The 26,576-nt window shown below is 33.7% G+C and overlaps 1 protein-coding gene across 4 annotated transcripts; it reads right to left on the bottom strand.

Annotated features, from left to right (window-relative positions):
- Positions 1–30: 30 nt before the first annotated feature.
- LOC126780628 (polyhomeotic-proximal chromatin protein-like) lies at positions 31–26,099 on the bottom strand. Of its 4 annotated transcripts, none has more exons than XM_050505244.1 (28): positions 25,865–26,099; positions 23,741–24,410; positions 23,400–23,588; positions 22,775–23,044; positions 20,565–20,720; positions 20,285–20,410; positions 18,156–18,250; positions 17,052–17,199; positions 16,497–16,587; positions 14,604–14,773; positions 14,241–14,381; positions 11,029–11,230; positions 10,596–10,759; positions 10,261–10,370; positions 9,533–9,641; positions 9,309–9,393; positions 9,112–9,221; positions 8,746–8,853; positions 8,471–8,557; positions 6,430–6,546; positions 5,835–5,970; positions 5,173–5,339; positions 4,636–4,768; positions 4,417–4,508; positions 4,257–4,341; positions 3,999–4,171; positions 3,344–3,563; positions 31–3,217 (listed from the first exon to the last, which is right to left on the bottom strand). In XM_050505244.1, exons 1-27 carry the CDS (start codon positions 25,897–25,899, stop codon positions 3,345–3,347), a joined length of 4,188 nt encoding a protein of 1,395 aa, XP_050361201.1. In that variant the 5' UTR covers positions 25,900–26,099; the 3' UTR covers positions 31–3,217; position 3,344. The 4 variants fall into 4 exon arrangements, with proteins under 4 accessions (XP_050361201.1, XP_050361202.1, XP_050361203.1 ...); XM_050505245.1 differs by having other exon boundaries at positions 9,309–9,390; positions 25,865–26,079; XM_050505246.1 differs by lacking the exon at positions 25,865–26,099 and adding an exon at positions 24,521–24,691.
- Positions 26,100–26,576: the final 477 nt, after the last annotated feature.

Here is a 26,576-nt window from a genome sequence, read left to right as displayed (position 1 = left end):
AGGAGGTAATACGAAATAAACTAATAGAAATCAGTCTCATCCGCTTTATTAATATTAATTCCAACGTGAAAAGTTCATCTCCTAATGAGTTGAGCAATGTAAACTGGACAACATACAAATTTCGCACATGTTAAGACTATAAATATTTAAACATGAAATATAACAAAAATCCTCACGATCATTGCAGTCACACATCGCAGACATTCCTGGCGCTGTTGGCCGGCTTGACAACTAGTTGTTTATTAATATGTTTACCTCATGGCAGTGCACAAGCTCTTGTAAGAAACATTCAAAATTTACAGACAAAAAGTCACTGCGATAAAATAATTATATCTAAAACAATGTTATGTTATATCACTATGTTTGTTTCTATACATAGATAATTATTATTTAAAAAGAAATGAATCAATCGAAGTCAATTACCGAAACGAAAAATACATTAATCTTTAACAATTTAAAGTAAGAACTTAATAATAACGACAATCAACGATCTCCACGTTACAGGGAATCAAAAAGCATTTTAACTTTACAATGATTACTTCAACGGTATCTTGTCCGCGCCGATGCGCCCAAAAATATTTTACAAGTATGTATGAACAATGCAGATACATCGAATTTTAAATGATAAAATAATTTAAAATTCCCGTACATTTAGATCTTAGATTTGTATTTGGTATGTAACGCCATACGCTGTTACTTGTCCCATACATTATTTAATCAAAAGTTTCTTGTAAATTACACATTATATTAATCCACCAAGTCTACGATAAAATCTTTAATAACATCCACTGAATATTTAGCATTACATGTCTAACAATTAATATTTACACAATCTATTTTGCATCTTCAATACGCATTATTAATTATCATAAGAAATATACAATTGCTATAGATATATTTAAATTATTAAAACTAACATAAAAATAAGCACAATAAAAGAAATAAGTAGCACCATAGATTAAATCGTTTATGCCTTTACCAGAGAATATGAAACAAATTATAAACATCTAGAGAATGTGCTTTTTTCAAAATACGTAGTAAACGATTGCACCTGCAACACCTTACACGCTGATCGTGTTTACATCTAAACTAAAGAGATAATAATATCAAATACCTACGAAAACCATATAATAGTTCAACATCTCAGAAATTACATATATTATAAGCATTCTAAAATTACTGCTAGATGCAAGACTACACGTGTTTAATTGTATATAAAACAGACATAGTATGATGTGATTTTATTTTACAATTGCAAATTTGCATTAGTGTGATGATCATTTGAATATAATCTCGAATATAATATCATGATTATTTTAAATAGATTATGATGGTTATTTAAAGCAAACAAATAAAATAATATGCCGATGATTTAGTTACTATTTTCAGTTTAATATTTTGGACAGCTATAAAGTTTTTAATTTGTACAGGAAGTATAATAATAAATTTTATGGATTCATGTAGAGTTTATCACGAGTTCTGAATTGACGCCGATTCTTTGATATTCAATCTTGACTTTTACACAAGGTTTAACAAATTACTCCGTCATCGCATCTTATAAAATAAATGATTAAATAAGGTTTTACTTTGTTTTTAGGCGATTTGATTTGATTAAGGCGAAGAAACCATATATGATCAAAATGTATATAATACATAATTTTAATATTTTACTTTCAGAATTTTATATTCAATTTACAACGTTAATTTTAATATTTTTAAGGTAATTATGAATGTTAAATGATGTAGAAAACATGTTAACTTGTATTATACCTGTAATTTGCCTCTAACGTACTACGAGTATTGTGTCACACCTTGTATATATCGTTAAGACTATGATACAAATAAAAAAAAATACATAAATTATATCTAGGGACATGCACTGATACTTGCGTAAATTTCATATAAGTTAAATTAATTAATATACAGGAGATTCTTTACTAAGGCGGTAACAAACGAAGTTTTCCTTTGTGCAAAGTTGTCTATCAGTTTTCATAAAAAAGAAAACTATATCTCTTTTCAAAATGTTCTACCAATCTTTTGAAAGAAGTTTGTTACCACTTTAGATATCTCCGAAACATTTAAAAAAAATGTATGTTACGTCATTACGCAAATGTCTTAGCACTAAGTAGGCGGAACTTTCGACATAGTCCTTGTTTCTTGATCGCTTCATACGATTCGAAACATTATTACGTCCGTATAAACAAAAGTTTAGGTAAGAGCCTTCGCATGCGATGAAAAGGAAGAAAACTGAAAGAGTCAAAAACAAATTGTTTGTGGTAATCGATTATCGTATCTCATCTCCCACTTTTGGCGTATATATTCTCAACGTGATAGCATTTCGGCAACAATATCGTTTATTATTCAATGTCGACTTTTGTTTATGCGTAGTACGGATATCCAACAACTTATAAGTAATTCATCATAACTTAAAACAATATTTATACTATATCATTATTCTCCTGTCCACGTTGAAGTTGTGTTGCTCTTCTATTTACCACTAAACGAAACATCAACATCGCCCGTCACTGGGATCATTTACATACTTCTTACATTCATTAAAAGTAATAAAAGATATTTCAACATAAGTATATTTAGTAATATAATCACGTTGTTAAGTTGATCACATGGTCGTTACGACATCTATTCTGGCAAAACTTTGACCTTAGTAACGCGTACCTTTCATTTAAGCTAACGGATGTATAACCCTATTCCGATCCTAGGAGTAAAGATACACTTATTATTTATATATAGATTAGTCTCACATCTCCCATACGATTTGCTTATAGCTCTTCTATGCTATGCGCAACAAACAGATCATGATTAATATATTATTATATCATTTACAGTACAATACTAATCCACTCAACCACTTACATCCACTTTAATTTTACTTCCAATGTTCCGATAACGATTTCGTCGACATTTAAAACGCGCGATTCCACAATGATTGTCATAGATAATTTAAAATTTCGACCAATGATATCGCGCCAATTCAATGTCAACGAAGTTTCTTTTTGTTTACGCCGGCTGTGGTCGGAATAGGCTGTAGCATCCGTTAACTTTAACTTTCAATATCAAATAAATCTACTATTTACAATTACTGCCTAAGGTATACATCGTAAACATTCTCAAAATTCTTACAAAGTAGGAATAATTTTAATGAACACTCTTGTGTTGTATCTGAGGTTTATTTATGAAAATAAACCTTTAAGAAAATCTGAAACAAAAGGGAAATATTAACGATTAGTGATATGATTTAAATAAGGTTTGCTCATGTCGGCACAGCGCCGTCGCTGGAAATACTTGGGTCATAGTCAATAGCCATTTGTCTCCTAGTCCTCACCTCAGTCATGGTCGTTGTTGGATTGCTCACTCTCGGGACGAAGGGAGTCGATGCAGGCGACTATCTTAAGTGCAGGTCCGAGCTTCATAGACAGCGCCATGACCAGATGTTCGGGTTTGATGAGTAACAGCGCCTCGCCGTCCACTTCTTGCATGAGAAATTCGTCTGCGTAGCCAGCGCAGCCGGGGATGTTGCGGATAAAGTCGCAAACTTCAGCCACCTGGAAAATTGTTCATAAGATATATATATATATATATATAAATAATTGCTCAACCATTTTATAGTCGCCGTCTCAGTGACTTGTCAGCTGTCTTTTGTGGGTCGCAGTTCTCTGTCTCTTTCTATCTAACCGTACAGTCACTTACTATAGTCGTTATTGTTTTAGTTTGTTTTTATCGTTATCATTAATTTAAATTTGAAATATATGTTTCGTTTTCAATTCTTCGCATTTTATGTAAATTTTATAGTCACGTTTATGCAATATTTTCCGAATTTTCGGAAGAGTGAATCAAAAAATTACAGATATTAATGTTATGCAAAAGAGAAAAATATACCAAGCACATAAGTAGAAGGATCTTAAGTGCCGGCCAACTTTAATTGCAAGTATTATACTAAGTGATTAATAGTTGTAATTGCCTAAGTATGAATTACTTACAGTCCATTTATTGGCATTGGGAATCTTTGCCTGTGCGTCGTCAGCCGACGAGTCCGAAGTCTCGTTCATGGGCACCTCGGACTTCGAGCTGGAATGCTGAGTCGGCTCGTTCGACTCAATGCTCGAACTTATGCGAGGAAGGCTCGATCCGTTGTCTAGCATTTGTTTCTTGCCTATGAGAAAAATAATGTATATGTGTGTTGATGTAACACATAGCTTGTTTTGAGTTCTTAAAATGCCTTTATAGATATCACTTACGCGGCGGTTCATCCGTTGATGGAAGCTTGTTTTCTTTGTCCTGTTCTTTGTCGGACGACGACCATTCCCGGAGAGGTCTGTTGACCTGAAAATGTATTTATTGTTAACAAAGTGTTACACTTTATTCAGTCCATTGCAGTCAAATATCACTTTAACTTACAGCAAACGGTTCACCAGCCTCTTGAATGACGTAGCCTTCAATTACGTGAGTCAGGATATTAGGTTTTACCATGGCTTTCGGTAGACCTTTATCTGGAAACATAAATTTAATTATTAATTAGTCAAATTTAGCATTATTAAAGAAAATATTAAATATTTTATAAGTGTTATATTCGTTTCCAGTTAATGTTTCATTATTAATTGTATCTAAAGCACATGCCATGAACAGCTTGCTGGCTCATATGTCTGCTTGAAGACTGCGAAGTTTTGAACAGGGCCGGCGAAGATCCAGGTGAGCTGTTAGCTGATGTCATGCTTGAAGTGGAGCTCGAACATGCTATTGTCGTCACGACCTATGTGGATTTCGTTTAATATAAATTTTTGTCTTAAGTCGTTGTATTATATTATATTTGTAATACGCGAAAAAACTTTAGTCTAACTATACCCGTTTTTTAGCGCACTGCACGCACGGACGACGGACAATTTTGGCATTTTTAAAGTTTATATGGAGAAGCACAAAAAATATTTTTCCATATCATTTAGTGAAATGTATTTATGAGCATATTTTATTACAAGAGTATGTTATGTTATGTTTCACTTCAGAAAATATTCAATCGAATTATTGGCTTATGTTAAGTCTAACAACTGAAATATATTTGTCACCATTCCGGGAGACGACCGAAGGTGCGATTAAAAGGCTACTCTGAAAAGTCACCAGACCGTCTTTGGAACTCAATATTCTGTATTATGTCAGTACCTGCGACGCGACGGACGTGGAGTGTTGAGCGGTGCTGGACAACGGCGCGCTGGCCGACGACGCAGAACCAGTTGATGACATCGACGTGGAATCATGCACCATTATCGACACACCTTCTGCCCCCTTCGTAGGGCTCGATTTCGACATCTCCGTTGGTGTGTTTGGTCCTACACAAATAAATTACTTAGCAAGTAAGCACCACTGACAGACTGAGTCACTTACTCGTCTGCCAACCTCAAAGACTGCCTTGGTGTACATCTAGTTGCTGGCTATAAATATCTTGGAGGTCCCATGTTCTGATAACGAGCGATAAATTCCCAACAGCAGCCCGAAGTTGGAATGTAGGCAGTGTTACACTCACGTACCTCATGGGCGGAGTGAAGTCGTTGGCAGTACGCCTCATCTCTTTGGCACATCACATCGGATCGCTGTTCCGTTGGACTGTGAGTGCGAAAATAAAGAGTGTCTGCGTTTGCACATGACACGTCTGAACTATAATATATGCTGCGCAGGTGGCTAGTCACTATTAAGAATGGCAGAAATTGATCAGAAATACATAAACGTTATGTAGCTTTTTATGAGCCATTGCGCTCTATGCTCTAGAAAATTCCATTACATTACGTTAGGTTTACTGTCATTGTAAATTTAAACGAAATGTTTACCTGTAGACGTGGTAGTAGAGACGGCGGCGTCCGCTGTTACGTTGGTCGCGGCCGCGCTCGGTGTGGCAGCCGAGGCTGTTTCTGTTACTGATCCCTCTACACTCTCTGACTGTGAGAGTTGCTGCACTACCGCCGTCTAAGAGCGTTAGTAACATTTTAACATATGTCAATGGGATACAAATAAAATTTAGAATAACGAATATTGCACATCTCAATCATAGCAAAATAAAAAAACATAAATACATTAACTTGTCATTCATCATCAAAAAAAAATCATCATCCATCATCATATATTTACAAAGCAGAATAATATACATATGTATAAAATTTAAGTTTACGTGACGGATATCGATTGTCAATTAATCGTTCAAATTGAAAGTCAGTGTAATATCCGAGAGCCGCCTAGCGAGTCTAAACCACGTACACGCCTTTGTCATGCGCAATAAGTTATATTTAGTTAAATTGTAAGAATGAAGTGCAATTTTTTTTCTTAATTCTTATATTATTCTTATAATATATAATTATATTGTTCGGGTGGAGACCGGCTTTGTATATAAGCATCAATGACAACCATCTGGAGATATGGGTGACTCACCTGCGTCACCTGTTGGTTCTTTTCTTCCTCATTTTTAACGTGTGTGACAAGCGCGGCCTGGGGTTGCATCGGTAAAACTGATCCTTGGACTGGTGTGGTAATCAGTCCCATGGTTCCCTATTTCAGATATAACTTCGGTTAGTGAGTTTTTACAACCTACCTAATAAATGTGAAAAAGAACCAATTTTAATTGTTATGGTTACAATTATTTTATTAAAACTCAGTTCAAATATTATCAATATACAATAAATCCTTTAACACATAGAAGGGTCTTGTCTATTACATTTATAAATTATATAATCAGAAATAACAATATTTAATAGAAAGTTTTCAATGAAATCACGACAGCGAATACAACAAATGTCAGGCAGTAATAGTGAGCAAAATAAATAAAATTGTTTTATTACTTACAAATTCATTCTGTCACTACAATAATAATAGACTTTTCAAATGCCATTATTGAATAATAATTATCGTGACTATGTAATGGCCTTTATTAATATATATTTAAAATTTGGAAAACATTGAATTTTTAAAAACCTAAGATATTCATATCTTTGTACAGGAAAATTTATATATATTTACATTTAAAAAAGCATTTGGCATTCGCTGCTATTGTGTCTACAAATAAATAATGTTTTAATTGGTAAAATTATGTAATATACATTTAAATATGAAGCTGCAACCAGTAATGCGGTATGTACATTTTTAATTATATTTTTTTTAGACTAATGATAAAATTATTAGGCAAATTTAAATTTTGCTTTTCTAAAGCATCGGATATTGGAAAAAAAATAATTGAATATAGAAAATAGTATACAATGAGTATTGTATCAAATAATCTTTAATATTTTAAAATAATCTACAAGCCGTACTGAGTCAGGTATTTAGATCGAACAGTGTTTAGCGCTTTAAAGTAATAATACGATCGGAAATTGGCAACATTTAAACCAAAAGTCACAAAAAAAGCACAACATAACCATTCAAGAGTTACGTAAAGTAACGTCAACACAATAAGTGCATGCGACATATATTTGACAAGTTGGGTATTTGATGATAAGCGCTATGTGGCTACCTCATGGTGTATTAACGGTGAGTCCAGCACGAGCGATGGAGGCAGCAGAGAGGCTTGTCGGAACGCCAGCACGGGCTGCCAATCGCATCGCACCGTAATACCAATTACCATGAATACCATTTTTTTTAGGGTTACCCATTGCTGTTATCGTTGGGTTTGCACTAGCCTGGCCAATAATTATTTACTCAATAAGTAAAGGTTCGGCAGACGATACATTTAATGACACTTATAATATTTATCAATGCGGATTATGAGAATTTAGATTGGTTTTCATTGATTTATATACTTATGAGTATTACATAAAATAATATATAATATATTTATATTATTATTTACGCACTTTTCAAGTACTACGAATGCACTTTACCAAATGCTGTCTCCGTTAATATTGCATGCAATGCATTAGCGAGTTAAAAGATCTTTTAAAGTGTGTATGAAATCGTTTATAAATTGAAGTAAAACGACAACGCAATATTCGCAATATATAATATAGAAGACTGTTTTTGGGATAGTGTTTTAGTATCGAAATCAACTTGTATATAAGCCAAGTCTGAGGAAAACTGCACTCAAAAATAATAGTTGGACTATACCAATTCGCTACGTGTCTGAACGAAGAGTTGCTTTTCAAAGCATGATATTCTTAATATGGTGACAAATGAACGTTCGATCGTTGAATAATAAAAAAAAAGAAAGCTTATATTATAATGTATATCGTTACTAATTTAAGTTGTACGCAGTTGTTTGCATTATAATATTTGAGAACTAAGCAAGAGATATAAATACAAATAAGTTACATGTTATAATATATATATCGTATATGCGTTTCTATGGGATGCACGCAACTATTTACATTGCTAATATGAACTATAATTGTATTTATAAAGGAATGAGTAAACGCGAATAAAGAACGACAAAAAAGAATCGTTACTCGTTATTAATGAAGCGAGTTTAAGGAGTTATACATACTGCTTGCATCTGCGTCGCATGATTCAGTACGGATTGTTGTACGGCCATTCCCACTGACGTTTGTACCAAGCCACTTCCGACTAACGTCTACGAAGAAAATAAATTATTATTATTAAAATTATTGCAGCAAGAAGAGATAGCTTCAAACTAAACATTTTGATATAAAATTAGTTCTCACATTAAGCATTTTACACGCGACGAGCTAATACAAAAGTGCGAATATCTAAAATGTCCGTTAAGAGACATCTAGCGGTTTGCGTACTCGCTAGTTTTACCTGTGGCTGTTGCTGCAATGTCTGCACTTGCGCGAGTGACGTGGTTTGTGGATTTTGGCTCGTATTTATTTGTCCCACGAGTGTACCCGCTTGAGCCATGCTACTTAACTGTTGATTAAATAAATACACTTCGTATAATTTTAAAATATAAACATAAATTAAATACAATTCTTTTATTACAAGTTGGAACACAATCACATGCAAAGGTTTTTTTATATTTGAAAGAATATCTTTAGATAACAAGTTATTATTTTTTTTTACTTTCTTAACTAAACAATCGGTTTCTTTTAAATACAAAAAGTATTGAATGCGTCGTACAATCGGAGTGACAAGTATTAAATGAATATTGTTTTTTTTTTCACTTACAGGGTGTATTTGTTGTACCATCGAAATAGTTTGTGGCATCCCCGCCATAGGCAATGTTTGCGAAACAGAACCAACAGGGAGAGTGCCCTGCTGCATACCCAGCGTCATACCTACAAAACAGTATGTATAGTACACTGGTTCACGATCGTATCTATCTTAAATATTTTCAGCATATGAGAATTATTGTTCATAGTTACCTTGTTGTTGGTAATGTTGAACCATTTGCTGAGTTTGATGTTGTTGATGTAATAACTGCTGTTGCTGATGCTGATGCTGTTGCTGCTGGTTTTTTAAGAAAAAAATAAATTACATTAAATATTCTTGTTTTTATCATTCTTACGTATATATTTGAACATGTTAAACTTCAGTCAATCTTTAAATATATCGTTGTTTTTGTTAAGTACAATAACATGAGGGTCACCTGCATAGCTTGCTGCTGCAGCATCGCCTGCTGCTGGATGGTCTTGGCGAGCGGCTGCTTGTCGGTCGTTATCTGCGTCATTTGACCGCTCGAATTCATCACGAGCAATCTTAAAAAACGGTAATACGAATTTTTTAATACTAAATTAGCTGATATTTACGTTAAAATATTTACTAGGCAGCAAATTGGTCAGTTACACATTTATATGAGTTTTGATATTATAAATATATATGTTCGATGTATCGATTCATTCATTATTCAAACACCTCTTGTTACTATAAGACCGCTATGTCACTTTCAGCTCGGAAAAGACGCTACAGTAAAAAATGTACATTTTTTTCCATAATTCTATACATCAGATCGATCGCGTATGCTCACGCAAACGTTATTCCTGAATATATTTTTAGTTTTCAATCTGATTATGATTAAAGCATGTTTTATTGTGAAGAACACGACATTCAAATAATAATAATACTAAAGTTTTAACATTGATTGAAAGTTATCGAGACAAACCCATTGTGATATAATGAAAAAAATCACTATAATAATATTATATAACCCTGAGGATTACTGGTGTATTGTAGTTTAATGTAATAACTAAATTTTCTTAGTGTTATGTGCGTTTTCTTAGTCTTTTCTTTGTATAGGTAATTTCAAAGATTATTATTATTATATCTGTGTACTGGTGTGAGGAGGACTCCTGACTGTTGTCTAAGTTAAATATTTACTGTTGCTTAGGTTGTTGCATCTGATGCTGCATCTTATTGGTTTGATTGGCCGCATCTTGCTTGGACGTCGGCGCCGGCGACCGTACGCCCGGCTTACCTCGCTGTTTCGCCTGTAATAGTTCAATTTAAATAATCTGTGACATAATTATTTACTTACGATTTCTAAATTTATATACAAATCATATATATATATAGGCCTTTAGCCCAGCAGTGGGACATTCATAGGCTGTTACGGTAACGTGTCCAAGTTGTAATGCCTGCTTGCACTCGGCAATGAGGCCACGTTTGTCGGTCAAGTCAGTAGTTTGTTTATACATGACAGTCGCAGTGAATACCTGGTTTTGCGCCTGGTTCGCGCTCGTCTGTGTGGAGACGGATGCGGCCGGACGAATACTGCCGGACGGTAGGATGTTGGAGAGTGGCCGCGGATTCTTCGCAAGCCCGTCCGATGAAGCGCGAGGCTTGGTCGCGGTACCGGTAGCACAAGCGACGCTCGCATCTAAAAAAAGAAGACAAACGAATAAAACGACCTATTCGTAATAATTTTCATATCGAATCACTAATATGATTAAAATAAAACATCTTAAAATGTCGTCGTCACTTAATCGCATTCACATATGTACAATGCCAGTTTAATATGTTTTTACATTGTATACATCGCATATATAAAATTCGCAACGCATTTGCAACACGACACAGCATAATATTATATATTTATATTTAATCGCATAACAAAGGAGATTTAAGAAAGTGTAAGCAGATACTTACTGGTGTGCTGCAAGTTGTTCTGTGGGGAGTGCTGTATGAACATTGAGGGTTGCGAGTCCGGTTGGGTGCCTCTGATAAAAATGGGGTTAGGAGCCAGGAGGCCCCCGGCCGGCAAGGTACCCGCTTGGAGGCCCCCAGCCCACACTTGGGGCAGCGCGCCCGATATCTGCCAAGGCGCGAACTGCATTGTTTGACTCCCGGTCTGTAAACAATGGATCGAGTTTAGTATTTATTTCACATACATGCGATTGTATAATCTATTGTTAAACTGTGATATATAATCATATTTTTTAGTTCGATAAAACTAAGCGTCCATTTGTGAAGTAATAATTACCCCCTTTATATTAAATACGTTTTAAAACTACATTAAATTTAAAATTAAAGCTTGTTACTCATAGTCGTGAGTGATATTTATTAGTTGCAAATGGAACGTCCACAAATCGCATTGCTATTCAAAGTTGCGTGTTATAATGTAAAATTCATAAATTCCAGGACTGTTAGTGTTAATTAGTAAATATTATTAATTTTTCGATATAAAATAATAGATTTTATATTGACTTACTCGTTTTTAGAGAATATAGTATTATATAATCTTAATTTTATTTTAATATATTGTAAAGTCATTAAATTAATTTTTATAAATGAAATACCCGAATCTTTGACAAGCTCATACGATTTTTTTTTTAGAGTAACGAAAAGTAAATATATATATATACAGCTGAAGTACTGTATTTAAATTATAATATTTATAGTCTATTCCAACCACGAGAGGATTAAACCCAAATAAACAACTTTGACGCGATATCATTAGTCGAGTTCTTAAATAATCGATAATATTCGAAAGTTAAATTTATGTGGTTATAAGAAGTTAAGTGGAATCGTGTGCTATTCTCTTACTCCGATTGGAATAATGTATAGAAACAAATATCTTGGAAAACGATTTTTAGGACATTTGGATGAAACAAAATGATATCTTCAGAAATGTCATCAATTGTATTTGAGTGTGAATGATGAAGTGAATTCAAGAACATGCAATGAAAGGGTACGAATTAAACGTCAATAATTGAAATTTAGGCGGGCGAAACTTCGAATCGCATTTTAGTTATATAATCGTTTTATATATAAGGCTTTCCGGAGACGCACTGCATTTTATGCGTTTAGTTTAATGTATATAAAAAGTTTTCCAGTTAGGCATTAAACTAAACTCATGTATTAGTATAGGAAGATATAACCTATTCCAACCACAAGACAAATAAATATCGTTGACATTGAATCGACACGATACCAGTGGTGATTTCTTGAATAATTCATGATATTTATTATGGATTCGCGACAAAATGGCGTTTTAAATTTCGGTGAAGTTGTTATAGGAGTTTTAGACGTAAAATTATAATAATAATAATAATATAAAACCGTTTGTAGTTCATAATACAGCAGTGCTATAAGCAAGCCGCATGGAATACGTAAATCTAAAGTTTAATTACTCTATTCCTACTTAGAATTGAATGGGCAAGTTTTTTTAAGTTTATGTCATATATCCTATATAACTTCACCTGTATTCCACTATCCACGTTTGACTATAATGGATATTGCTACCCAATATCACGACTTTCGCGGATAAATTTATAATTTTGCAGTCGTATGACACAGATGACAAAAGAATTATTTAAAAAAAATAGATCAAAAACACGCCGCTTCACATTCGAGGTGGTTGATACGACTAACAAATACAAAGATGTAAAAAACACGCACCAATAAAATTTAATTATCTTTTACAAATTGTGGGGTGCTTGATAATTATATTTAATGATTTTAGTAACTACAGTTTTGATTAAAAAAAAAAAAAAACGTCGACCAATCGTATTCCACATCGATCGGAGCGATAGTGACGTCACCGAGATTGTATGTGTCTACGTGTTTTAAATATGCATTCGTGATGGACGCTTAACTTTAATTAACATGACGTTTTACTTACCTCACTACATAACTAAATGTGTTTCATCCGCACCACTGTAGGACTCGCGTTAATTCACAATGTCGACGTCGGCTCAAAACCGACCGAATGGATCCTTCGTTAATATTCTTTTGTTATTCTAAATGTTTTCTTTTTTTTAATTTTTTTTATTTATAAAAATGTTGTGCTCAAACTTTTCAAAATTCATGCAAAGAGTTTACACAAAAAAAAATTGATTGATCAAAGTAACCTATTATTAATAAAAAAAATTAAAACTAAATAGATTTTATATAAAAAGTGAAAATAATCTGAACGTGTATAATTGTTAGATGTGTTAGAGTATATTATGTGAGTTGTTAACCGTTAAGAGAAGCAAATGTTAATGAGAGATCGTAATAAAGAAGCTTTTTCTTAATATATGGAAAACATTATAATTCGTTTTACAAATCAACAATACATCGCTTTGCAGCAGCTTGCTTGTAAGTTTCTATTCGCATTGGCACAACGTGAATGAATATATTATATAATAAACTAGCACAGAGCCTCGATTAATTTTAAATGAATTTATTTAAAAAAATCATGACAACACGAGCACTAAATTGCAATTGAATATGCAAGTGTTTTCCGATTATTCGTTTATTTGGAATGATTTTTATATAATTACATTAACTTATTTTTCTTAATATATATATTTTTTAATTCAATTAACCAAGGCTCCATTCCATTATTAAGGCATATAATACAAATAATATAGATTTTGTAGACATTTCACATATTACGATCATTCCAAACACGACATGAACACAGGAGGCGGGAAAACCCAGCCATTACGATCGGTCCATGATTATTGGAGTTAATTAACAGACAATTATGGTTGACATTTGTTAGGTAATTGGTTTGCATACCTATAAATTTCAATTATAAATGTAATTTTCATTTCTGTGTTTACATTCTACTATGGGGAAATGTTAAGGAACGATATTATTATAATTAATAAAATAACTTGCTACAATTGGGTCTCGAGGACTCCCAAACTGTGCAGGAGACATTAAACTGCAAATACAAGTGATTCTCTACTTATTCTTTTATAGTTCTAAATTATCTTACAGTTCTGAAGTTAGAATAACGGAGGACCAACATCTACTCGATTGTACATGCTTTTCTTAAAACAAAACTTTTAATGGTCTGACTCGATATTGTAACTCACGTCAGCCAACGAGGCAGTTAGAGATAGTTTAATGAGTTACTGAAGGTTTACCTGTAACGGACTGATGATCTGCGCCTGCGGCTGTTGCCCGAGGACCGGCTGCGAGACTTGCACGCACTGAGCTTGAACGGGAACCGTCTGTGCGCCCGCGCCACCCACTTTGGTCGCCGTCACCTTACCACCGCTCATTACCTATTTAATGTTACACGTATTTATGTAAAATTTAATAAGTAAATTATAATCAAGTGTCGAATTATAATTTGAGCTTATCGTACATCATAGCGACATCAGATTCGAATATTAGAAAAAAATAATAATTATAATGAAGATTACATATTAATCTCATTTACATGTAGGTCGAATTACGTCCACGAGTCATACCAAAAAATCTTTGTATTTTAAAATAATTATTACCTTATGCATTTCCGAAGGTTTCTGTTGTTGTCCAATACCGGAGACGGTCGACTGCGAGTGCGCGGGGATAATACTAGGCTGCGAGTTTATCACACCCAGGGGACTGAATACAAATGTCTGATTCTGAGTCGTAGGTATCGCTGGTATCGTCGTGTAGCCGGGGAATGGTGCTGTCACATAAACGATTATTATTTAATACCGCGGTACTTCGCTTTAATATCAAAATGACATATGCAACATCATCTCTCAAACAAACTAACACATTTACATACACTAGTTGAGCTGCAAATTAATCTGGTGATCGAATAACGCCATTAAATATTTGTCACTGTTTTATATTTTACTTATAATATAGCAATTTTATTCGCTATGATGTATATGTTTATATGTATTTATATAGTCTTTTGATAAATAAATTATATAGCTTGGAAATGACGCCATTTTTATAGGTTGACGCCATATTTATAGGTTAGCTCGTAAGAACATGGCGAGCGATTCAAAATATAATATATGTTTTTATAAGGTCCAATCGTTTGAGTTGATCTTATTTATAAATTTTTACGGTTAATTAGAAATGACATTTAAAAAAATCTCTTTTTGTAAATAAATTAAATGTACCTTTGTTTTTTTGGCTTTAGAACGAACAACGTGAGATAGTATAAACGATTTCAGTTATCCACGTGCTTTATCTCAGAACATTTCCGAGTCCTTACTTTTTCTAGTTAATTTACTTTGCAGGTGGTAATTTTAGTAAATGAGACCACTTACCGCTTAAATGCGATGTTATTTGGACATTTTTTAATAATTTATCGTACTTTATTCGATTGATGGCGTTCTTTATCTTAAACGAGCCAAATATATAATTACAAAATATTTTAATGGTAAAGAAAATATTAAATTGTGATAAAAAAAAAAAAAAAATAATTAAAAATGTTATAATGCGTGATAAGCTTAAACATAAAATCGATTAACTACTGACTTACTGTTCAAAGCATATTCTAACCTACAGATTGCACTAGTATTACTAATTCAAACGATCCTAGAAAAAGCCAGAAACAAACTCGACTCGAAACGCCGATTTAACTTAATAAAGAAAAAAAAAAAAAAAAAAAAAAATGTATCCCCTAAACAAACCAAGACATAGACATACAAATTATCACGAGACTTTAAAGAAATAGTTAAGTCATGGGAAACGTATTAAAACCTTGTTCCTGATATGCAGTGAGACCTGTAAAATTAACTGTAAAACTAAATAAGACTTACAGTTCAAGTTCGAATAAATTTCGTTGCACTACTTATATATTAACTAATAATAATAATAATAATAATAATAATAATGATATCCTGGGACATTATTCACACACGGCCATCTGATCTCAAATTAAGCAGAGCTTGTGCTATTGAAACCAGACAGCTGATATACTACATAAACTACATTTCTTTTGTAAATACATACTTATATAGATAATTACACCCAGACTCGGGACAAACAGACATGTTCATGCAAACAAATGTCTGTCCTGGGTGGGAATCGAACCCACAACCTTCGGCGTGAAAGGCAAAAATATCCAACCACGGAAACCGGCTCGTCTATTAACTATATTCAACATTACGATAGCCATCGATGCAATATTAAGTAAACGGACAAAACGTTAATATACGTCGGAAGGGGATTATAATGAGATAAAAAAAAACAACTATTTTAAACAATTAATACCAATATTTTTTTGTAAACTATAAAGGGTATGTACATCGCATGGGACATAAGCTTTGGTGGAAAACCCAAAGTATATATACTATAATTAGAGCATGATTATAATACAGGAATTTAATAAATAACGAGTATTTTGTTTTGTGTAGAGAATGTCTTGAGGTGACTTTCACTTAACTTACCGGCTTGACCTTGTAGAACTTGTTTCCCCTGAGTGGTCAGCATGTGAGGCGCGAGCTGACCGCCCTGGAACGGCTTACCGGCGGCGATCACCTGAAACAAATCATTATTAATATATTTTCAGGACTAACATTCGTTTTAATGTGAAATATAGTTATAAGCCGAGTTTATTTCGTCATTTCTAAATTGTTTCTTACCGAAACTGTAGTAGATTTTTACAATCAATAAGCAAGTTTTATGCTTCTGTATTGATTAAATCGTTTTTATATGAAACAATTCTATTACAAAAAAATAATAATATTACAATACGATGTTGGTTATAACCAAGTTCACGCAGACAACCGGCGGCGAGTCCTATTGGCAATGCAAAGCCTCTAGTCGCATTCATACATTTATAACAACGTACTAGACCCAAGGTGTCTGAATATTATTATTATCTGATACCAAACATATTGACCAGAAAAAAAAACAACTCATTTAAATAATTATAGGGCTTCACGTATAAATTTGTTATAATGAAATATTAAACGAATCGTGAACACATCGGTCATGCCTACCTGTATTTGTTGAGAATTAATTCCTGGATGCAGTGCGATGTTTCCAGGCATCAAGAGGGGCCCCTGGGCATTATACAACTGCTGCAAGTAAGTGCTGTTCTGAAGAGGCTGCTGAATCACCTGCACCCGGCTATGGCCCCACTCAGCACTTAAATAATAAAAGTTAAGTTAATAATATTTTATAAAACATACTTGTCGTCGGTGAATCCATCTGAAATCTAAATCGAATTTGCACTTTATTTCATGACAAACACACATTTACGCACTTTCAGGTTATTTCATAAAATAATTTGACTCTCTTTTATTCTGTGCTTCTGTAATTTTGGCCCAGCAACGACACGTCACCTAATAATTACATACTCTATTGGCCCTAATCGAGATACCATTAAAGATTAATTAAAATTAACCTTAAAAAAACACTTTTTATTATTTATATCGTAAAGCCTAAATTTTAGTGTTCACATTTCTTTTGAGCAAACTATAGCAACGCTTTATGAGGTCGCTATATTTGTCATCTCTTAGTATCATTACTATTGAGAATGGAATTTCCAAAAACGCCTCAAAATCATATCTTGAAACTTTTTTCAAAAGCCTATATACCCGTTTATATATTTTCAATTTATAAATTAAAGAACTTGCAGACAAACCTTCTGCACCAATATTAGATCACGGGGGTTGAATTTAAAAAGGTCTTGGGGTTTAAACTCGTGCCACCGTAACCGACAAAAACAGAGTCAGAAAGACAAAATGAAGAGTTACGTTATATTTATAACATTAGTATGGATAAATAGATTGTGTCGATTTATTTCTATAAAATAAATCTAAATTGGGTGACGAACGGCATAATTATTGATAGAAAGAGGAAAGAAAAGTAAAATAAGCAATTATCTAAAATTACACCAAAAATAAAAAGTAAATTGCTAAAAAGTAATTTTCTTAGACGCACATTTTTCCTTATTGATATATATTTATTTTATTGAGTAAATTATATAAATAACTAATATTGCGTGATGATAACTGTTAGTTTTGAACATAAAAAACTCTTGAAACTCTTATTTAAACACAAATGCTAATGTAATATTATATTTGATATTTGGATGGTACCTTATTTGCTGAGGGTGTTGCGTATTAGAAGGTAAGCTCTGTAAGGGCGGCATAGTCGCTTGCTGCTGGATACCGCTCGTTGCTTGCTGCTGGACCTGAAAACACAGTAAAACTACATATCTATTCACATCGACTTTGTATCGTGAATGTTAATACGAGGTCAGAATACGTTATCTCCACTAGCTCTCGCAACGCCTATACACAAATGTATATTTAGGAAACCAGAATACATCAATACTGATCGAGGAATTACACCCGAATTCTTATGTAACTCTTTATGTAAAACACTGTTGGCCTAAAAACGTATATCAATATATGTTTACACAAGTACCTCTAGAATTTTCGATTTTCAGCATAAAGGCTGCTTATATAAAATGTTGATAAATGATACAACATCTATATAATTCTTAAGAATTTCGTTGAAGCTACAAAAGTTGCTTTCGATAACTTTTGAAATTTTCTTTCTTGAAACAAAAAGTTGTTGCTTTGTGTTGAAATATCCTTTGCGTAATCACTTCTGGTATACGTTTATATAATAAGATTTACTTATTATATAATTTATATTATGTGCCCTTGATTATATACACTCGTATCTTGTTGAGGTGTTTTTTCAAGAGAGCGTTTTTTTCTCCAGACATGCAAATTATAAGTATTATGAAGTGTATTTCGGATAATGTTAATTAAGTTCTTATTAAATAAAAGAACAAAAAATCAAGTTTCCTTTTCTACCTTTTTTGAATATAAACAAGCGACAACAAGTCAATCGTTACGCAATCGTTACTTTGCAATTGCGAACGTTCTAGAAACGTATCGATCTTTATTTTTCGTTTAATAAATATTTGTTCAAAATATACGACGTAAGTTTGTACTTATGATTTATGTACGGCATGATATTCGCCGACATCTTCAACGATCATGGTCATATTTCAATCAACTTACACAATACTAAATAAAATTATATCATTTATATTATGTAGAGTTTATCACGTTGAGACAGTGGGACGCTGCTTGACTTTATTTTATAATAATTTTGTTGTGATAGAATAAGTATAATTAGGTATAATTATAATATAACCGAGAAATCAATAATTTATTCTAATATACATTAGACTAGATGTTCCGGACGGGCGGACTGACAAATAGGTCATTTGTTCGCAATTAGTCTGCACGTCAACGCACCAAGCGGATGACAGCAAATAGATAGAAATTCAAAAAAAAAAACCTTTTCTAATGTCTAACCTTTTGACTAGACATTAAGGATTTCTAATTCGGCGCTGTAACATCATTTATTAAAGAGGGTCGAATCGGGGGAACTCGAGCGGTTTATTCGAAAGAGTATCTATTATTCGAAAAGGTCATATATGTCTTTGTAAGCAATCGATGTGTTGGATTATTCACGTAATTGTCGTGTAATAGGGGATCATACCAATGTTTACTTGGGGGTGATTTGCTGAACTATACTTTTTCAAATGTCAAATCAATCTGTGTTTAGTTATGAATAATGAATATAGTAAAATTATCACGAGAGTATCGGATCAGACATTGCAGAAAACTAAACCTGCATCATTAGATCTTCAACAAGTGTCCCTAACAGAAAATCGAAAACAATAACTTATTTTATTCGACATTTTGGTCATTACTAATACCCATCATTAAGTGGTTTGTGACTTTTATATAATGTACTATATTTACTTTGTAAAATTACTAGTAAATAAGTAACAGCAATTGAGTGTCCCACTGGGCTAAGTCTTTCTCGGTTTCCTCACGATGTTTTCCTTCACCGCTGAGCACTAGAATAAATATTGTATGGTAAGGACATTACAATTCAGATTGTCCGTGTTTTTAAACCGCAATCTTCGGTTAATATTCACGTTCGAACCAATGGAGCAATCTCGGCTCCTTAATTTCTAACTAAATAAAAAATAAAAGACGTTAATTTGTACAAATCTGCGCCTTTTGTTCAAAGAAAGACATTTTTTATACGAGGGCGATTAAATATGGACCTGACAACGAAAGCCTTCCCGAAGATAAATAAATATTCCTCCGGAAATTACACCAATGATAATAATAGATAGTGCTATTTATACCTTCATAATGGCGTATGGGATTTTTTTTAGCTCGTAACTTACTTGGTGCTGCGCCATACTGCTGGGCATAGAAGAGACAACGGTGACCGTTTGGTGATGCTGCTGTGACGGCTCGTGTTGCGACATATTGATCTGCTGCTGTACGACTTGGGATTGACCGTCAACAATCTACACACAACGAGAAAAGAAAATATTAAAACTATACAACTAAAAGTATTGCATAATAACTGAGACCGAATAGATTTGGACTTGCGACATTCATTTTTTAATGTAGATTTTGTTACTAATGCATCAAAGAGTCATCGAATCAACTCGTACTTACTTGCTGTTGTTTGATCTCTCCGCTCATGCCGGTTTTCTGGTTCTTGTCGAAAAGAAGATTAACGTTGTTTTGTGGTGACGCCAGGAAGCTAAGATTAATTTCACCGATACCAGGCACGTTAAACTGCTGCGTGTGTACCGGCTGGTTGTTTACGACCTGTAAAAAAAAAAACAATTACATGGAAACTAAGTAAAAACTATTTTAATAACAAGCAACTACACTTGCTCGATCGAGAAATATCTTATTAGTAAAGTAGAGCGTAATTACGAAACGTACAAAGTAGGAAAAGAAATTAGTATCCTATTAAGCTGTCTTTACAATATCGTTGTTTTTAGCAGAAGATCCACTTTGTAATGGTGTGAGTTACAAATGAGTATTAGTAAAAGCAAAACAGTGCTACACAAGTATATTAATACTATTAGAAGATGCGAATCTAATTTACAATAGTTTGTTGTTTAAATATATAATGCAATATATAATATTCTCGCGCAAGTCCGGCGTGTGCATGTCTTCATGACTTCGCTTTGTTGCTTTAATTTTTTTTTTTTTTTGTTTTTTAAGTTGCCTAATTAACTCGGTAAAGTTTACAAATCAATACTAAAGTAGAGAAGAAAGTAGTTTCGACGTAATTTCAAAAATGTCTTTCATCGGATTTGTTAACAAAGCACTGATTTGGTAAGTATCCGTAACACCGTAACAGCCTGTGAATGTCCCACTCCTGGCCTAAAGGCCTCTTCTCCTCTTTTTAGGAGAAGGCTTGGAGCTTATTCCACCACGCTGCTCCAATGCGGATTGGTATAATCCATATGTGGCAGAATTTCAGTGAAATTAGACACATGCAGGTTTCCTCACGATGTTTTCCTTCGCCGTAAGGCACGAGATGAATAATAATCACAAATTAAGCACATGAAAATTCAGTGATGCTTGCCCGGGTTTGAACCCACGATCATCGGTTAAGATTGCCGCGTTCTCGTAAGTATGACTTACCAAAATGTGATATGAAAAGCTAAGACCCAGAATTTGGCGAACGAATTTAAACAACTATTTTATAAAAAATCCTTAAACTCTAATTGTTTATATGCACGGTTAGCAATTTAAAAAGACCAGAAGTCTGTGCTGTGTGACAAAGAAGCTAATTCTTCAACAAATTGATTGCACTACGCTTAGTGCATCATTCTATCCGCATTAACAGCAACCGATAATGATATGATAATGATATGATCAAGTGTGATCATCCAATTATGATGAATAGCTACTCCAATATGTCCAATAGGAATAAAGGCGGACTAAAGAACTTTTTATGATTTTACTGTAATATCATTGGTGTGTGTGTGTGACTGCCTCGTTGGTCTAGTGGCTTGATATAAGGCCGCAGACCCGGACGTCCTGGGTTCAATTCCCAGGTCGGGCCAATAAAAAGTTATTGGGTTTTTCTGTAAGAAAAATTCTCAGTAGCAGCCCGGAGTCTGGAAATTGGAAGTGTGTACACTCCCGTGCCTCGGAAAGCACGTAAAGCCGTTGGTCCTGCGCCTGAACTCTTTCCGGTCGTGTCGGATTGCCGTCCCATCGGATTATGAGAGTTAGGGAATAGAGAGTGCACCTGTGTTTGCGCACACACTTGTGCACTATAATATCTCCTGCGTAGTTGGATAATCTCTCTTGAGATTGGCCGCCGTGGCCGAAATCGGTCTGGAGGACATTATTATTATTATTTATCATTGGTGTGATATATTATTTTTATTACTGTTGTAGCTGAGTTTATACCAGACTGGTAATTAAAAAATAAACATAGTCGTCAATGACGAGACGGAATCATATTTGAAATAAATGAAACGCGCAAATTTATACAACAAATGAAATATAAGAATTATTTATATTAGAACGCAAAATATACATAGAAAAAAAATGGAAGCAATATTTTTATTACTTTTTAAAGCTTCGGATACACATTTCAACTAATTTGAACGAGAAGTAAACGTTTAAAAAAAACTATGATAGTCATTTAGTTCTGAAATAAAATTGTACTTTGGTAAGATACAATTTTCTCTCACACAACCAAGAGAGGCGAGTCCATTCAAGAATATGTCAGTCTTGTAAGTCAATTCTCGACATAAGAGGAGAAATACGAGAATCCTTTACGTCACAGTAATGAGTAAGTTTACAACTACAGACAAATTAACAAAGGCATAATAAATAGGTAGTTAATGAACCTGTAAAAATTTCTGTTGCTGTAATTCTTGCTGTTGAGAGAGTTGTTGGATCTCTTGTTTAGGTTGCTGTGATTGCTGTTGTTGCTGTGATGTTTGTTGTGATTGCTGCTGTTGAGGTTGTTGTTGTTGCTGCTGCTGCTGTTGTTGCTGCTGTTGCTGCTGTTGTTGTTGCTGCTGCTGCTGCTGCTGCTGCTGCTGCTGCTGCTGTTGTTGTTGTTGCTGCTGCTGCTGTTGTTGTTGCTGTTGTTGTTGTTGAAACTGTTTCTGTAACTAAATGGAAAAAATTATTTTGTTAAAATATGTGTGTGTTAATAGTAACAGCTTATACATGAACTATGAACTATGTTTAATATATAAAACATACAAACAACTTCATAAAAGTACTATTATCAAGAATGATCATATAATTATAACAAAGTAGACCATTAACAAAGATGCTGGGACATAATGGATGATGAGAGCTGCTAATGCTAATGAAACTATAATAGATATTAAAGTGAAGAATTGACGGTGAGTGAGCAATATGAGTAACTTATCCATTTTTTACCGTCCATCATTTTGGAACTTATTATGAAAATAGGGTGTAATCATCAACAGTTCAGTTGGTGCAGCAATAAATACTTACGATTTCTTGCTGATCCTGCTGATTTTTCAAGTGTTGTTGAATAGCCTGATGCTGGCGCTGCAATGCTTGCTGCTGCAATTGCTGTAACTGCTGTTGTTGAAGCTGTTGCAGTTGCTGTTGTTGTTGCTGCTGTTGCAGATGCTGTAACTGTTGCTGCTGCTGCTGTTGCTGAATTATTTGCTGATGTATCTGTTCAATGAAAGGTAATTCATGCATTTTTAATTATCAAATGTATATATGTATGTAACGTATGTATCATATTTTAAAGTAATATATTTATTAATGTTAAGATATGTTAGTTGTAGTTTAAATTTCGTTTAAATTTCATATAATATTCTTACTTGTAATTTGTCATCCTCTTCTTTTTGATTTCTATACCTAAAGTCTTCACCTTGCGAGTGATTGTCCGGTTCTGATTTAGGCTGTTTAAGTTCAGGTCTACGAAAAGAATTATTCTGTTTATCTAAAGCAAGTAATGTATTTGCAGCTTCGTATTTGTCTTCAAATGTTATACCAGCTTTTTCTGCTAGAGTTTCTAAATATTGTAGAGGCCTCTTGGTGCCTTTTGACGCACTCTTAGTTTTATCAACTTGAGCACTTCCCGGTGACTGCTTTGGTATAGTCCTAGTTATTGTGATACTGTTTTTGTTACAATCATCTTTTTTTTCATTCTTAGGCTCTAATGTAAAATAATTTTTAGGATAATTATTGTCCTTGTCTTTTTCTCCGTTAATGCTATTTTCAATTAATGTTATTGTTGTAGAATTGGCAACTTTTATAGTTTTGTCCTTGGCATCATCTTTTGATTGGACTGGAGACCCCGCGCCATGTGTCGGTGAAAGTAGCTGTGCAGGAACATGCTGCGTCACTGACACATTTGCACTTTGTATATCTGAATTGTGTATCTGCTGTTTATCGACAGGCTTTGCTAATTGTTGTTGGAAATTAGGGCTTTGAGGCTGGTCTTTTTCTTGGTCTTTCTTTTTTTGTATATTATCTAGTATTTCTGACCTAAAAATAATAAAAATAACATGTGAAGTGGGGAAATATACAATAATAGATGAATATCCAGTAATTTAAACTAACTTCAGTCATTTCATAACCACTTGTTGGTAATGTACCTGGGTAAATCAGCCATTACTCAGGATATATAGAGTACAAAACAAAAATTTTGTTTACCGTGTGGCTAATATTGAAATTCTTAAAAAATATCATCGAATTACTATTTTATTGTAACTATCACGACAGGTTGAAGGAAGCACCCTTGTTTGTAAGTAAACTATGTAAGCACTTATATATTTATTCTCATGTTTAATTTTAAGACAAATTACGATTATGATATCATAAAAATATCACGTTTAAAAATTTACAAAAGATCTACAATAATAAGAAATGAAAGTAATAAATGGACATTTGTCAAACGCCAATGACAAGTTGACAATTGCCATTATTAAAACCACAGGTATTCAAAACATCTTTGGATCGTTAGACCTTGGCCATAGAAAACAGTTTTTAAATAGTCTTACTACTTTAATAAATAAAAAAGATAGATGAAGATTTTTAACTCTTATTGTGTTTTATTAGGAACTATAATATTGATAGGTTAGAAATAATCAAATAATATTCTAAGGTACGAAAATGTTTTCTGTTTAGTTGCTAAATAATAAAAATCAAATTGTACTAACATATTTCCTGATTAAAGAATTCTAATAGTTGTTTATCTGCATGCATAAATAATTCGGTTATATACATTCTTAAATTATAAGATTAGTTTACTTTCGTACATGGCTATAATTAGTAACAGATCCATGCCACATGTTTTTTTACTCGTACTATACTTACCATCTCCTTTTAAAAATATAGAGCTATGCGCCTATTTAGGGACAGATACCTAAATAAAAACGGTCCGTCTGGCATTATTTCACAAGGGGAAGCAAAAAATAATGAAAATGTGCGAATGAGAGGGCATTATGCAAACGCGTGTGGCGAAAGAGAGAGATTTATGCAACGCACTAGGGGAGCTGGAGAGCGAACCGGTTCTGCATGTGTGCAGACAGACGTTACCCCCTCTCCCCTCACCAGTCGACCCTCGGCTCCGAGGGCCGTGTATTGTCGGCTTTTCCCCGAAGCGTTGCAATAATAATAATAAGAGCTTACTCCCCTCACTGAATACTCAAAAGCTCTTGGAACGGTTTTTTTATTACAATGGTTTGAAATTTCTACTGAACATAGTTCGATGATTATATATAATATAATTTCAAAATTATATTATACAATGATTAAAGAACATGTTTTATAAAGTGTTTTTGTAATATCGTAAATAACCTTCCTACGTACGCTGGTATAATTAAATAAACGCGATTCATAATGATGATGAATAAATTTGCTAACCCACCATCAAGCCACACGCGATGCACTCAACCGCACTGATTCGCAATCGTAAAGTAAAAAATAACATAAAATACCTTTTGGTGTAAAAACCATAAGAACAACGTTCCATCGTTTCAAAATAAAGGGTTAACTTAAACGTAAGCGCCGACCCATGCGGCAGTAATTAAAAGAAATAACAAACAAAAAGGTAAGGATTGAGACATTCGCACAGGTGAAAGTGAACACAACACTTAATATCGACGAAAACGACATACAAACACACTTTATCGATAGTCCGGTTCCCGTTTCATTGTAATAACAACCTTCTTTCCGAATGGCGAAATAAGACTGTAGAGAATCCGTGTAGAGCGCGTTACCGCCGTCACACCGCACCCATTCCCCTCACCCCTCTGCACCGCAACGTTCTCTATCATGCATCTCCAATGGTACGCCCGCTCGAAATGCTGGCCTTTCATTGGTCGATTCATTTTACGACCGTTCCACAAACAAAACCGGTTGCCATGAACGGTTCGAAAGGGCGCGAGGAACGAAATTAGCGTTTCTGCATTATTATTATTACTACTATTGCTTTCTCGCTCTTATTTTTTTGTGTAGATGAGAAGGCTAATTCATAACGCTTTTTACTTGTTTTATATTATGGTTTAGTTTTATTATATAAAACTACGCAGGTAAAAATATGGATTTATAGTTATTGTAACAAGTACTTTTTGATTTACTTACATAATGTGCCAGGTACCTAGTATCTATATCAATCATAACTTTACAATTTAATTTTACTGCCTAAGC

This window comes from Nymphalis io, chromosome Z (assembly GCF_905147045.1).
Source record: "Nymphalis io chromosome Z, ilAglIoxx1.1, whole genome shotgun sequence".
NCBI lineage: Eukaryota > Metazoa > Arthropoda > Insecta > Lepidoptera > Nymphalidae > Nymphalis > Nymphalis io.
The sequence above is the reverse complement of the archived record's forward strand: the minus strand, read 5'-3'. Positions and strand labels throughout refer to the sequence as shown.

Coding starts and splice junctions, on each gene's coding strand:
- LOC126780628 (XM_050505244.1), bottom strand. CDS start 25,899: ATGGAACGTTGTTCTTATGGTTTTTACACCAAAAG. Junction 14,382..14,603: donor AACCTTCGGAAATGCATAAG/GTAATAATTATT, acceptor AACATTAAATAG/GTAATGAGCGGTGGTAAGGT. Junction 3,564..3,998: donor CCAATGCCAATAAATGGACT/GTAAGTAATTCA, acceptor ACAATTTTCCAG/GTGGCTGAAGTTTGCGACTT.